General features: G+C 42.1%; 1 protein-coding gene across 3 annotated transcripts in view; it reads left to right on the forward strand.

The window, feature by feature from the left end:
• Nucleotides 1-16,223, forward strand: part of DST (dystonin) — a 415,725-nt gene that overhangs the window by 80,354 nt on the left and 319,148 nt on the right. For all 3 annotated transcript variants that reach the window (XM_056108983.1, XM_056108981.1, XM_056108982.1), the window contains exon 2: nucleotides 14,599-14,660. In XM_056108983.1, coding sequence (XP_055964958.1) covers nucleotides 14,599-14,660 — 62 coding nt within the window. The remainder of the gene's footprint in view (nucleotides 1-14,598; nucleotides 14,661-16,223) is intronic.

Raw genomic sequence — 16,223 nt, forward strand, 5'->3', positions numbered from 1 at the left:
TGGGCCTTGGGCTTCCATGGGGAAGAACTCCTCCCCGTTTTTTTTTCTTTTTGCGTCACATTTGGCGATGCACAGGGGTTACTCCTGGCTCATCACTCAGGAATTACCCCTGGCCGTGCTCAGGGGACCATATGGGATGCTGGGAATCGAACCCGGGTCGGCCGCATGCAAGGCAAATGCCCTACCCACTGTGCTATTGCTCCAGCCCCTGGAATAACTCTTCCCCCTTTTTTTTGTTGGCATCTTGATTTTTACTTGACCGGCCTAAATTTTTTTTGCTAAGGGGCCTCTGTTAGCTGCCAGTTTCATAATTGATGAGCTCAAGGCGACACTGTCTCCTGGATGAAGCTCAAGAAAAGCTCATTTTTGTTTGCCCCGTGGCTTGGAGGCCAACCACACATGCTAGGGGAAAGGGGAGCTCAGATAGAGAAAGGAGCACCAAATAAAGGGTGTTGGGAGGATCCTCCCAGGAGGGGAGATGCATGTCGAAAGTAGACTATAGACCAAACATGATTGCCGCTCAATGCCTCTCTTGCAAACCACAACACCCAACAGGAGAGAGAGAACAAAGGGGAATGCCCTGTCACAGAGGCAGGGTGGGAGGGGGGGATGGGGGGTGGGAGGGATACTGGGATCCGTGGTGGTGGGAAATGGGCACTGGTGGAGGGATGGGTACTCAATCATTGTATAACTGAAACCCAAGCACAAAAATTTGTAAGTCTACAACTGTATCTCATGGTATTTCACTAATAAAAATTTAAAAAAGCCAAAAAGTTCCTTTTCTCCCTTGGTTTCACTCAGAGCTGTTTCTGTCTCCATCTGTTTCATCTCTTCCGGTCCTGGGTCAGCTTTGGTTGGGAGAATGCAGACCTGGCTAAGTTTGGGAGAATGCAGACCTGCCTAACTCATACCTGTTGCAAGCAGCCCACGGCCCCCTGAACACACACCCCCTCCTCCCCACGGCCCCACCTTAGGAAATGAGCCTTAAGGGGAAGTCTCCTGGCAACCCAGATTCTTCCTAGCTTGTGTCCCTTTCTGCTCCGGAGTGCTTGTGGGTGTGACTTCTGTGAGGGGTGCAGTGGTACCGGCAGAGGCCGAACCCTTCTGGCACGGGTTGGGGTGGTCTGGTGGCTTCTGAAGCCCACTGGGGTCTGCATGGTATAGCTAAAGCAGATACTTCTACAAGCAATGAACTGCATTCAAGTAGAAGCAAAACAAAGACAACGAGGGGTGGAAGGAGTTTCTTTATGAAACAAGTCCAGGCTGTAGTTCCCCTCCCCACCCCCACCCCAGTGTTCCAGGGAGGTTGTCTGTCGGTGTTCTCCACCCTTTTACCCAACTTCTGACTCAGGATGTGAAGAGTTAGGTGTGTGAATCACTCTGAGTTTTCCATTGCCCTGAGAGGTTTCCATGGCCTCTTCAAGTTTTCTCGAAGAGTCCCGTAACGGTGTGAAAGGATTTACTAAGAATTGGAACCCACTCCGGTGAAAGTGAAACTTATTGTAGTAGTAAGACATGCATCTATTTGATTTTGATCCTCGGGCCACTTTGATAAATTCACGGTACCAGCTAATACTTATCAAGAAAGACTGATTGTGTTCAAGGCAAACACACATTCCATTGTGTAATAACCCTCCAGAGTCTAGTACCAGAGATGAGAAGTCCCAAGTGCTTTTTTTTTGTCCTTGTGTTGATTAATTCACCTTGAACAGAATGTAGAACTTCCCTATGACTTTCTATAGTTTCCTGTATAGAGATACAGGAAATTTATATCGATAAATTATGCATTTTGCCTGGCGAACGGATCGTTTTCTCAGTAGCTGAGGACGTGGAATTTTGTGTTTTTCTTTCTCATTGTTATGGTGAGAAGTTAAAGAACCAAATATTTCTCTCTTGCCTCCCACTTCCTCCTGACCCCTACTCTCGTTGCAATAATGGCTGGTTTTCAATTAATGATTACGCACTTTTTAATTTTTATTTTTTGGCTTTTTGGGTCACAGCCACCATTGCTTGGGGTTACTCCTGGCTCTGCACTCAGCAATTACTCCTGGCGGAGCCAGGGGGACCATAGAGCATGCCAGGGATTGAACATGGGTCCACACCACGAAAGGCAAACACCTTAACCATTGTACTGTCTTTCCTGTACGCGGTGGTCACACACTTACTTGGCTTCATACTCCAATGTTCCCAAAACTTCCAGCACTTTGTTGCAGTGCTTGTGGAGGGTCACACACTTTAGTTGTGGAGTTTATATGCATGCTTAATTGGTGTGCACTGGACATTACAAATAGAGGTTTCGCCCAGCATTTGGAGAGGTGCTAGGGATCGAACTCACACTTCACAAATTGAAGGAGGGTGTTCAGTGATGGAAGCCTCGCCTCATTGTGCTAAGAATCTGTTTTTCTTATGTCCTTTCCTAGGTTCCTTGATTTTATGCTGTATCAAGTTTAATTGACCCTGGTATCTTTTTTCCTTTGTCGTAGAAATTGAATTAGAAAATCTAGGTCAGTTTTTAAGCTTTGTTTCCTTGAGCTAAAGTGAGTTGAGACTTGTATATTTTTACTCAATCAAATAAGGATCATGATACATTAGGACAGTTGTGGGATTGTTGTGCGATCAATAAGTTCTGTAGTGCATACATAGTAACTTTGCTGTGACTTTGATATCGGCTGTAGGTTTCAGTTCATGTTTATAAATTGAATTCAAGAGGCTAGGAAACCAGTGGATTTGTTGAGGACCTAGTCTATTTCACTTATAGTCACACAGTAAGGTGTCTGCAGGTGGTAATTGTGTTACACATGAGTAGACTTGATTTTCACACAAATAGAGCTGTTTTTCCAGACTGAAATTGTAAGCCAGTGTGGATGCCAGTATTTTGACATATGTATAGTGTGGATTCTTTAATCTCCGATTGACCCATAAATCTCTCTAATTCTGTTGCCGCCACTTCTAGGATCTGCTCAATGCAGGTTGTATATGTCTGATCTGTTTAGAGACAGGGCATCTTTTTCTGTTTTAAAGTCTTAAGACATCAGATCATTTCACAAACATATGAACATCTATAGGGATTAAGATCTAAATACGATTCAGAGGCAAAGAGGGAAGTTTTTCCTTATCTGATCACCCAGTTGATCAAAATATCACAGCATCGGGAAGATTACTAGAAGAAAAAAAATGTGCAAATTTAGTTACACACATATGGAGAAGTTATATGGCGCTACAGTTAACATTAATACAGTAGAGTTTTTATCATAAAAGGGCATCTAAGAGGAAGACTACGCATGATGAGGCGTGACATAAGGACAAAACCAGAAGGTCTCGAGCTGTCTTCCGTAGAGGTAGGTTTCTCTGTAGAGATAGATAGAAAAGAGGTTTCTGGAGAGGACCTTAAATCTGGATAATCATTATTTATCTAGGTGATTAAAGTAACGATTGACCTTAGCTCAAAATGTGTGAAGGTAAATTTTAAAAAGGTCTGTTTGGACACCTTGGGTGAGGTCTATGCTTATTGGTCTCTCTGTATTCCTTGTAACAGGAAATAAATTGCATAAGCGCCGAGGGTATATGATTCTTTCAGAAACAAGGTCACAGGGTTTCATCAAAATCTGAGACATTAGATGCATTTATTCAGATGTGTTGTCTACATTTGTGTTTGAGCTACTGGAAATCAAGTTTTGATTATTTTTGACATATTGGTTCATGACCAATGTTTTTTTTTTTACTCTCTGTTGATGTATAGTAATCCTTGTAGAATTTTTTTCAATAGTCAAGACAATAAAGATATAGTATATATAGTGCTGAGGATCAAATCCATGGCTTCCATGAACTCTGCCACTCAGTTGCATTCCCAGCTCTCAGTTCTAAAGACGCTAAACCTTCAGATTATCTAAACTAAAGCGGGCTGGAGTGATAGCCAGAGGATAGGGCATTTGCCTTGTATGCAGCCGACCAGGGTTCGATTCCTCCGCCCCTCTCAGAGAGCCCGGCAAGCTACCAAGAGTATCTCGCCCACATGACAGAGCCTGGCAAGCTACCCGTGATGTATTCGATATGCCAAACACAGTAACAACAAGTCTCATAATGGAGACGCTACTGGTGCCCACTTGAGCAAATCGATGAACCACGGGAGGACAGTGCTACAGTGTTATCTAAACTATAGAAGTAACATAGTGGATTTATCTTACATATCAATAGTGTCCGGAAAAAAGTTGAATTTGTCATCAATTTTATGAAGCAATATTTTTATTTTTCTTCTTTACTGCCTTTCTGTCATTGATATGATATGATGACCAAGGGTCACATGCTTGGTTTCTGTGTCTGACACTATGTCATGGTTACAGACGCACTTGGCTACCATCTGCTGAAGGTAACACATTCATCCTCAGACTGGGGGTTCCCAGGTGGAAGAGGAGCTGACCCCTCACTTGAGCATGTGGGTGTTGCTGTGTGTGTGTGTGTGTGTGTGTGTGTGTGTGTGTGTGTGTGTGTGTGATGGTATCTTTGTCTGTGCTGGTGCCATTAGATTTGAGACTTTCCTGCCCTCAGACTTGCAAGACTTTTTGGTGTATTTTTTTGGGGGGGGGGGGGCGGGAGGCATGTCTAGCAATCTTCAGGGCTTATTCCTGGCTCTATGCTCAGGGATAACTCCTGGCGGGATTCCGGGGATCACATGGGGTTCTGGGGATTGAACCAGTGTCGGCCATGTTCAAGAGAAGCTCCTTCCTCCTGCAGTATCTCTGCCCCCATTATAGGAACTTTCTATGGTTGAGCATCCCTGGATTCTCTGGATTATATTATTACTTGATTTTATTTTGTTTTTGGTGCTGTACCCAGTGGTTCTTGGGAGCTGTTTCTGACTTTGTGCTTTCCTGGTGGAGCTCTGGGGGCCATATGGTGCCAGGATTGAACCTGCGTCTCCCTCTGGGATATATGCTGAAATAGAACTCTGAATCTAGACAGAAAAGCAAAGACTGAAAATAAAACAGCCAACACTCAGAATATCTTTAATTTAGTACACCAAATGAATTGCATAAACTCTCTCTTCTTACCAGCGACTCTTGTTCTATTTAAATGCAGTTTCACTATAATCAGAAGCAGTGATTTTTTAAAAAAATTTGTGTGTGTGTGTGTGTGTGTGTGTGTGTGTGTGTGTGTGTGTACCTCTTTTTAGAAAGCTGAGTTGGAAGAGTAGATTAAAAGCAGATTCTAGCTCGGAGTTTATATTGAACTTTTGGTCAGTGTAAGAACAGACACCAGTTAATTCCTCTTAAGACCCAGGGTCTCATCTCCAGCTAAGATGCTGTGGCTCCTTGGCTGCACAGACCCTGCACAAGCAGGAAAGCAGAGAATCTGATTATTGATTGGCGGTGCTTGGCGGACCATATGGGATGCCGGGGACTGAACCCAGGTCGGCCACGTGCAAAGCAAGCGCTTACCCGCTGTACTATAGCCCTGGCCCCTCTAACTCTATTGATTCTCTTATCAGAGACGTCATCCATCCTCCTCATTCTGACTAGCTGGGTAACCATTCTCTGAAATGTATCACAAGTTGGTTTTTCTCCACCTCTGCCAACCTCTTGTTCCTCCCTTCTCCTTCCTCATTCCTTCCTTCTTTTCTCACCCACCTCTCCCTTCCCTCTTCTTTCCCTTCCATAACCATTAGGCTAAGAGCAAACTCTTCTGGAATGTTTAGCTCTGCGTGCTGCACTAAGTTGGGATGCAGAGGCCTGTTATTTCAACTGTTTCAATGCCTTCTGTAGAACTTGTCCAGAGTATTGTATGCATAAATGAATAAAATAACTTGGAACATTTTCCTCTCTTGGTTATTATTAATACATGTACACCTTCCTTATGAAAGATTCAGACAATTTAAAAAAAAATGCAGAATGAAATGTGAAATTCCCTTGTCTTTCTGCCTCTACTTTTTTATTTGGAAAACTGTGTTTTCTCAATTCGGTGGGCATCCTTTACATATCAACTGTATCTATTGAAATATTTTTCATGTCATCTTATATAGATTTTCCCTTGATAATAGAATAGAAGAAGTATACTTCATTTCATCTTCATTGAGTTATTTTGTTTTATTTTTTCGATTTTGGGGACACATGCGCTGTTCAGGGTTTACTCCTGGCTCTGCACTCAGATCACTCCTAGTGACCTCGGGGATGATCATTTTCCTTCATTCTTGGGGCCACCCTGCGGTGCTTTGGGGCTACTTCTGGTGCTGTGCTTGGAGTCACTCCTGGCTCAGCTTGGAGGACTGGATACTGCTTGCGATTGAAATTGGGCCCTATGCAAGTGACGCAGGTGCGCGGCCTCTTGTGCTGTAATTCTGGCCAGGAAATGTCTTCTTTTATATATATATATATATATATATATATATATATATATACATATATATATATATATATATACATATATATATATATTTGGAAATGTCTTCTTTTTCATCTCCCTCCATATCCTTGGTAGAAAATTTAGGCTTTTTGAAAGTGATTTGTGGTTTTTTTTTTTTTTTTTTGCTTTTTTTGGGTCACACCCAGCGATGCACAGGGCTTCCTCCTGGCTCTGCACTCAGGAATTACCTCTCGTGGTGCTCAGGGGACCCTATGGGATGCTGGGAATCGAACCTGGGTTGGCCGCTTGCAAGGCAAATGCCCTACCCGCTGTGCTATTGCTTCAGCCCTGAGCTGATTAATAAAGTTTATAACTTACATCTGCTAATAACACTTTTCTTCCTTGATGTAAGAGGTCGAACCTGGAGACTTACACATGAGAGGTAGGAACTGTATTGCAGATTCTCATCTTTGACAGTAACTTACATTAAAATGTTGCTTCTAGGGGCTCGAACAATAGGCGAGTGAATAAGGAGGTTTTCCTTGTATGTGGCTAACCCCAGTTTGATCCCCACACCATATATAATCTCACTTATGGTTCACGATCACCTCCAGGAGTGAGCTTTGAGGTCAGAGCCAGGAATAAGTCCTGATCACCACTGGCGTACCGAATCAAATATAAAAGGTAAAGGTAAAGGCCCTCCCGTTGTTCATCGATTTGCTCAAGCGGGCCCAGTAACGTCTCCATTGGAGACTTTGTTGTTACTGTGTCTGGCATATCGAATACGTCACGGGGAGCTTGCCAGGCTCTGCCGTGCGGGCGAGATACTCTCGGTAGCTTGCCGGGCTCTCCGAGAGGGGTGGAGGAATCGAACTCGGGTCGGCCACGTTGGCTGTGTGCAAGGCAAACGCCCTACCGCTGTGCTATCACTCCAGCCAAATATAAATAAATAAAACCTCACTTTGCTTTTAATCATACCTAATTTCTGGTATGGCAGTTAGATTCTGATTTTTCTTTGATCAAGACAAAAAACTGTCAAATCACTAAGTTTTATTCAGAGGTAGGTTCTAGCAAATAAGTTATAGGAGAAAGCTAAAGATCATTGTTGTTGGAGATCTATGTTGAATTTATATTGATAAAGCCATTGATGAGAAATGGAGAATCTCATATATATATACAAAAGCTCACAGCACTCAACCTTTAACAACATGTTTGTGATAGCCTAAAGAATATCTTAATGGCCCCTGCCAAAGTGGAACAATCTTCACAATGTTTCCTCTATGGATACTTTTTTTGTAGCATTTTCAGCAGTTTTTCATAACAGACAATACAAAATATTATTTCAGTTGTGCTTTGGGACAGGGCTTGGTGGTTGCGATGGAAACACCCCAAATATCGTGGTGGGAAGGTGTAATGGTGGTGCGATTGGTGTTGGAGTATTAAATGTAATCAAATATTGTGGACTACCTTATAAAATGGGCTGGAGTGATAGCACAGCGGGCAGGGCATTTGCCTTGCACACGGCTGACCTGGGTTCGATACTTCTGTCCTTCTCGGAGAGCCCGGTAAGCTACCGAGAGTATCCGCCTGCACAGCAGAACCTGGCAAGCTCCCTGTGGCATGTTCTATATGCTAAAAAAACAGTAACAAGTTTCACAATGAGACATTACTGGTGCCTGCTCGAGCAAATCGATGAACAACGGGAGGACAGTGCTATGGGGCGGTGCTATGCTTATTCTTAATAATAAGCATGGAAACATATCCTTGCCTATATTCCAATGTGACCCCATCGGAGACATAGTCATTTTCATCTTCCCTCTCTACAATATTGAACGTACTTTTTCAAAGTGTGCTTTTACCCATTATCTGTCTTCATATATATTTTTTAAACCTTTTTTTTCTTTTTGGGTCACAGCCAGCGTTGCACAGGGGTTACTCCTGGATCATGCACTCAGGAATCACTCCTGGTGGTGCTCAGGGGAACCATATGGGATGCTGGGAATCGAACCCGGGTAGGCTTCATGTAAGACAAATGCCCTACCTGCTGTGCTATCGCTCCAGCCCCCATTATCTGTCTTTGGTAGCTTTGTGATCCTGGGTAAGTTGTTAAATGCTCAGTGCCTTGGTTTCTTTTTCTGTAAATGGGCTTAATTACATAGAGTTGTTGGAATAATAATATTGATGTATCTGTGTTATAGGGACTTAACGGAGAACAGTATTGGCACTTATTGATTATACCCTATGTGTCTACTCTTATTACTGTAATTCATCCTAATTGGAAATTGGCTCAGACTTTTTCTGTAGGAAAGTCAGGGGACCCGAAACAAAGAGAACTGGGAAGGGAGAGAAAGGAAGGAAAGATACATGGAGACTTTGAACATTTTCGCAGAAGTTTGGGCAGGTTTTTTTTTTTTCACTAACAATATATTTAGAATGCAGCTAAAATTATATATGAATGTTTCCAAGCATACTGACAACTATTAGTCTCTGTGTTTTTTTCCTCTCTCATGACAACTTTTTGGTTCTCTGGCGAGTGAAGAATGGCCGTTCTTTGTATACTGTTTTGGAATTATTGTTCGTACAATTTCTATTCAGGTACGTCTGCCTAATGTTTCAGGCAAAAGGTAGGAGGTACTTGGACTCTTGTTTCTTTAGAACAAGTGCTTTTACTTCTTGTCTTTTTTTTCCCCTTTATGCTCAGAAATGAAGCTCTCATCAGTTGGAGACTGCTTATTCTTTTGTTTGATGACATCAAAAAAAATTGTGGGCTTTGGAATCAGACTTAAGATCCTATTTTGTTTGTGAAGTCTTAGGCTATGTTCTGAACCACTCCAAGCTTTGTTTTTGCATTTTTTTAAATAAGTGAGGATGGTGCCATCCAACTTAAAAGACAGTCTGTGTGAACTATGCATTAATAAATTCTTGATAGTGGCATTCTCCCTGAAGGGTATGAGGCTATGTGTCGTACCCCTGAAGCGGAGATCACCTTTGTAGCATGAAAATCAGGGATGAGTTTTACAAGTTAGGCTGGTTTTTTTTTTTAATTTTTTTTATCCCCCAAAGGAATTCTGCCTCTGTTGTTTAAGAAGAAAGGAGTAGCCAATAAAAACTCTTTTGAAATGACTCCATATAAACTGATCGAGAGATTAACAGATGATGTACTTTCCTGTTTGTAATAGTTATTCATATCAGCAACCCAGTAGTGAAGGAGGTTGACTTTGCTAATGTTTGTTTAAAAAGGGGCGTTGACTAGTTTTCAGTTTCCCAGTGGGAGTGTCTAGTCAGTGTTTCCCTTTCCACATAGCAAGTTAACTGGAGTCTGACACACCGGCGTGTGTGCACAGAGTTTGCGAAGCTATTGGATAGATTCCCCGGAGAATGATGGGGCAGCTCTTGAAAAATGATCACGACTGGAACGCAAGGCTGGTGGGGCGCATGTGCTGTTTGGGTTAGTAGATTCTCTGCAATCTCACTTATTTTTAGAACCGAGAGAGGGAGAGGTGTGCGACCGTGTGTTGGTTTACGTGGTGGGAGCTTGCCGACTGTGGGACACCTTTTAGAAATCTGGACAGCACTCAGCTCCCCAGAGAGCACTTACCCCTTACTGCTGTGCAGAGTATGTGTTTCTCAATAATCTCAGTATTTATTGGCTGTGTGATATTTGAGTGTCCTTTCTTCTGGAATTCATTGAAAACCAGTCACTGTAGGTAGTATTACTCTTTCTTGGTACATTTGGGTGTGTCCCTTGCTTCCAAATTTTGTTGCTTTTTTCATTCTTTGGCTTATGTATTTTCAGCCACTTTTTAAAAAGGAAAAGTGGTCATAAATGTATATTTTTCTCAAACCTTATCGTATAAATGAAATAATTTTCAGGTAGGCAAATGTAGTGAAATTCCATTCAGAAAAGTAACCGGATCGTCTGTTAAGTGACCAGAGCGAGTTAAAGTGACAGAAATATTTTTCCCTTTTGTTGTCATAGCAACAGTATCCTAACTATAAATTTCAGTGTCAGACGTCCCTCACTGGAGTGAAATAAAGGACTGTTATGAGACTTGTAATTGGAAAATTAGATGGTGTCATCTGGAATACTCCCTTTTGAAATAATGTGGATGGAAAGTGGTAAATCACAGTCTTTGCAGACCTCAGTTATTCTCTAATTCTACATTGCTTTTCTGAAGAAAGTTGAGACGTTAAAATTGGTAGATTTTTTTGGTACACAATTCATCTTAATTCTTTGAATATGAAAAAGTTCCAGGGATTGATACCAATGGGACTCTTGTAGACTTGCTAGAGTTTAAAAGAGGTGGTCTCTGTCACACACTTCAGTACTGTGTATTCTAGTTGTGGATATAGTCTCCAAACACTTCCTCAATATTGTCTGCCAAATTTAGTGCCAGTCTTGCATGTTCAATACTGCATTTGGGCCACTAGCCACAACCTTCCAACAAAACCTTAGTGACCAAAAGAGCCTTTTTGTATGGGAAATGTTTAGGTTAATACCTCCTTTGTGCTTGGAGCTAAATTGTTTGCTCAAATCAACATTCTTAATATACATCACCTGGTAAGAAATTAATAAATGATTGGTCTTTAGAATACATGTTCTGCTTCATTTTTTAACATACAGGGAATATTAATTTGGAAAATAAGAAATATTCCACTAACCATTTTGAAGGAGAGTAGTCTGTAGATTTGATATATTTAGTTTAATGGGACAGATAAACATGTTAGCATTAATATTATATGGTTCTATGAATTACTTACATTTTGAAGGATGGAAATAGGAATGTCTTTTTTTTTCTTTTTTTTTCCCCTCTTTTTTTCTTCTTTTTGAGTCACATCTGGCGATGCACAGGTCTTACTCCTGGCTCATGCACTCAGGAATTACTCCTGGTGGTCTGCTCAGGGAACCAGATAGGATGCTGGGAATCAAACCTGGATCGTTTTGATCTGCATCTCCCTGATGATTAATGATGTAGAGTATTTTCTCATGTGCCTTTTAGCCATTCGGATTTCTCCTTTGAGAAAGTTTCTGTTCATTCCGTTGTCCCATTTTTTAATGGGGTTGGGATCAGTGGTGGTGGAAAATGGGCACTGGTGGAGGGATGGATGTTCGATCATTGTATAACTGAAATCCAAGCACAAAAATTTGTAAGTCTACAACTGTACCTCATGGTGTTTCACTAATAAAAATAAAAAAAAAACAAAAATAAAAAACCAGGGTCAGCTGTGTGCAAGGCAAACACCTTACCCGTTGTGCTATCACTCCAGACCTGAAATAGGAATGTCTTAATCTCAGATGTTGTAACTTGATATGGATACCTTCTGTTCCTGAAATGCACTGTACTGTAGCACTGTCCTCCCGCTGTTCATCGATTTGCTTGAATGGGCACCAGTAACATCTCACAACAAATTGTGAGACTTGTTGTTACTGTTTTTGGCATATCGAATATGTCATGGGGAGCTTGCCAGGCTTTGCCATCAGGGCGAGATACTCTCGGTAGCTTGTTGGACTCTCTGAGGAGGGGAGGAGGAATTGAACTCGGGTCAGCTGCGTGCAAGGGAAATGCCCTACCCACTGTGCTATCGCTCCAGAATTATGAAAATTTATTATGAATGGTACATTATAAACCTTTTTTTTTCTGGACAATTTAATTGTGGTCTTAAGTTATTAAGTTGTAAGTTCTTATGTGGTCCTAAAGTAAAGGCCCTCCCGTTGATCGTCGATTTGCTCGAGCGGGCCCAGTAACGTCTCCATTGGAGACTTTGTTGTTACTGTGTCTGGCATATCGAATACTCTCGGTAGCTTGCCGGGCTCTCCGAGAGGGGTGGAGGAATCGAACTCGGGTTGGCCATGTTGGCCGCTTGTAAGGCGAACGCCCTACCGGCTGTGCTATAGGAGAGCCCTCACCTAGAAAGTTAGTTTTTTGCCACTGTTTTCTTTTGGGGGTTTCAGAAAAATGCAGCTGAGAATGTAATCTGACTACTAGATTTTAGCACAGTGGTTCCATTGTTTGAATTCCCTTGTACAAAGTTCATATCACAGGGCAGGGCCAGATTCCCCAACCTGCCTCATCTGTGATTGAAATGTGTTCAACCCTTTATTTGGAAAATGACACTCTTGAGTTAGTGGAAAAAACTCTGGAGGAATTACAGTACTTGTGTCCTACTTGTGCTTTAAAAAAAAGAGCAAACTTGAGTGATTAATTGAAGTTCTCTTTCTTGAGGCTAGCACAGCGGCTAAGGCATTTGCTTTGCATGTGGATGACCTGGCCGACCGGGGTTCGATTCCTCTGCCCCTCTTGGAGAGCCTTGGCAAGCTTCTGAGAGTATCTCACCCACACGGCAAAGCCTGGCAAGCTCCCTGTGACGTATTCGATATGCCAAACACAGTAACAACAAGTCTCACAATTTGTTGTGAGATGTTACTGGTGCCTACTCAAGCAAATTGATGAACAACGGGAGGACAGAACAGGACAGAGGTTCTGTGATTTACATTTACGGTTGGTGATGGTTTTCCATGCACATAATTCCAACACCACACTCATCACCAGTGTATCCACCTCCATTCCCCAAGGATTCCAGTGCCCCTCCTTTGAGCACTCTGTTCTCAAACTCAGTTTTGTGGATCATTTTTCTCATTGTGTTGCCTTTGGCCCTTTGTTGTTATCTTGATGTGTATTTAAGGTTCTTCAAATGGGAGAGATCACTCTGTACTTTTGTTCTTCCTTTGGACTGATTTCACTCGGCACAATATCTTCTGGTTCCAAATTGCATGATTTTGTTCTTTCTCAGAGCTGCATAATATTCCATTATGTATCTATCCCACAACTTCTGAATCCATTCATCTATAGTTGACCATTTGGGTTATTTCTATGTCTTTACTATTGTACTAAGTGCTGTGATGAACATTTGTGTGCGTGTATCCTTTTGAATGTTTTTGCCTTTTGGGAATTGATACCAAGAAGTGATATTGCTGAATTGTGTGGGAATTTTATTCCCATTTTTTTGGGATAGATCTCTATTGCTTTCCTTAGAGGCTGGGCCATTCAATATTCCCACCAACAGTGGGTGAGTTTTTCTTTCCCCAGCACTCAGCTTTCCTTTTTTTTTAATGAAGATGTCTGCACAAGTCTGGCTTCTGTCTTGCTCGTCTGCTTTCTCTGCTTTAAACGTCACCTGACTGCCCTGATCAGGGCTGGTCTTTCTTTTCTTTGTGCTTGCCTTCATGGTGAGTACCACATCTTTTGCTTGGTTGGCATACTTTATCTCACTTGCCTTGTGTCAGGAACCCTTTCAGGATAATGAACTCCAGAGACTGTTTGCCTTGCATGCAGTCAACCCAGGTTCGATTCCCAGCATCCCATATGGCCCCCCGAGTACTGCCAGGAGTAATTCCTGAGTGCATGAGCCAGGAGTAACCCCTGTGCATCGCCGGGTGTGACCCAAAAAGCGGAAAAAAAGTTAGTTCTATGTCCATGTCAGGAAAGTAAATCCTAAGATGTCTTCCCTGACCGTTTCTTTGCACAGCCCCTGTAATCAGAGCTGTATCTCTCACACTCTGTAGCGGAATCTAATTGGGCCATTTTTGTTGACTAGCTACTAGCAGCATGATTAGTAGTAAAACCAGGATCCATTTTAAGCCAAAGGTCTGGACTGTAAATCTTCTTTTTAGAAAAACAAGATTAGAGAGCATATTTTGCTTGCTGGAGCCTCAAGTTCGACACCTGGGCACCGCATAGTCCCCTGAACCCAGCTGGGAGCAAACTCCAGGCGCCAAAGTGGAGATGGCATCCCCTTCTCCCCAGGAGCAAAGCATAGCTGAACAGTCATGGACAAATCTTTGACTTCTGCCTTTCTTGGTTTCCTCTTATGTAATGTGGGAATTAAAATTACCTTGCCCTTATTCTTGTGATGGCCAAATGGAATGTGATGCGGTGCCCAAGAGTTTTTGTGACGTTCAGTGCAAGGGCTTACTTGAAGCTCGTAAAGTTTAGGTTAGCCAGCTTCCAGAGGGGTTCGTGGTGGTGGGTTTTTGCAGCGGAACTCACAGAGGCGCTTGTCTAAAGTGGTGATGTTGCCACAGTACTGGGAAGAGACCATCTGACAAACAGCTCTTTTCACATAGTCTAGAGTTGTTAAACTTAGACCGGAACGTTCAAACTACCTTCTTCAATATCTTATTTTTGTTTATGTGTATAATCACAACCAAAGTTTCCTGTTCGTCGATTTTTACCAACCACATTCGTATCTTTTCCCTTCCAGATGAACGGGACAAAGTTCAAAAGAAAACGTTTACAAAATGGATAAATCAGCATCTCATGAAGGTGAGTTAAATGTCCATCACATCTTACAGTGGCTTGGCCTGCTTTAATTTACTGTGAAGTAATCGTATAACTTGGACGCACAGCTTTTCAATATTAACCGATAGCTTAAATTCTAGAGCATTTCTCATGCATTTTAGGCATCTGTAATTATTTGGTGTGTGGTCTAGGGGTAATGATGGAGGTGGGCAGATAAAAACGTGGTGATTGCAGGGCATTCTGTGACATTAGTAAGACCTGTTATTATTGGGCTCTGAAAAAGCTCTGTAGTTTAACACATGTAAATATTTATATGGGAAAGCATGGAAAAGTTGCAGTTCTCAGGAAGGTACCTTTAATCTCTCAAGATTGAAACCGAGTTCTGGCATCGGACTTAATATCAGTGCAGAGCATAAGATGAGGATAGAGATGAAGGTCAAAGAGACGGAAGTCTACGTGCATTTTGCTTTTAATAGTTATGGCCCAGGGCCTGGTGCTGATATTTTCTTTTTTGCAGGGTAACAGTAAACATTCGTGGCTCTTGAGTTAATATTCATTTGTGAGCCATGGATTGCTTTGAGAATCTGAAATAAATGACAAACAATTCTCCTGCATGTTAATTATTTGTATGCATATGTACACAAATTTATTTGTGTGTACGTGTGCATATAGGTTTGGCATACTTCAATAGAATTGTTGAATTCCTCTGAAATCACTCTCTAAATGTTAAGCAAAGAACTTCAAGACTTTGCAGTGAGCTATTAAAACCTTTTAGGGGCATTGTTAAAGTTGAAAATAAGTAATATTTTGGGGCTGGAGCAATAGCACAGCGGGGAGGGCGTTTGCCTTGCACGCGGCCGACCTGGGTTCGATTCCCAGCATCCCATATGGTCTCCTGAGCACCGCCAGGAGTTATTCCTGAGTGCAGAGCCAGGAACAACCCCTGTGCATTGCCTAGTGTGACCCGAAAAACAACAACAACAACAAAAAAAGGCAAAAAAAAAAGAAAATAAGTAATATTTTAAGTCTGTCACTTGAGGCAGTATTTTCTCACACAGAAACATTATTTTAAATATGACTAAGCTTTGTTCATGGCAGGGGTCCCTCCTGGCCTGCTCAGGACTGTGCTGTGATGGGACTGGAACTGGGTCTCTCGCATGCAGAGCTTGTACTTCCGCCTTTGAACTCTTTCTTGGGCCCAGTTTTTAAAACTGGTGGTGGCTGTCTCCTGACAAATTATTCTGGATACTTCTGGAGACTTCCAGAAGATAGCTGCTATGGTTCCAGTTAATAATCATGACATAACTGCTGGCAGTGCTTAGATGATAATAGCAGCACAAATGGCCATGTCCCCTTGAGAGATTAGTGCTTACACTAGAACAGAAATTTATTGGGGGCCTAATCCTTGTCAGGCATGGCGGATTGGTCCATTCATTATGAATGGGTCATAAGTCGGATTATTGAGTATGACTTTTCTATCCTTTCTGCTAAAATCGTCAGGCCTGTAGTTAAGCCATTTGACAACTGTCTTGATTCACTTGTAGGTCTCATCACAGTACCTGGCAACCTTATTCTCACTGTGTATTC

This window comes from Sorex fumeus, unplaced genomic scaffold (genome assembly GCF_029834395.1).
Source record: "Sorex fumeus unplaced genomic scaffold, SorFum_2.1 ptg000241l, whole genome shotgun sequence".
Classification (NCBI taxonomy): domain Eukaryota; kingdom Metazoa; phylum Chordata; class Mammalia; order Eulipotyphla; family Soricidae; genus Sorex; species Sorex fumeus.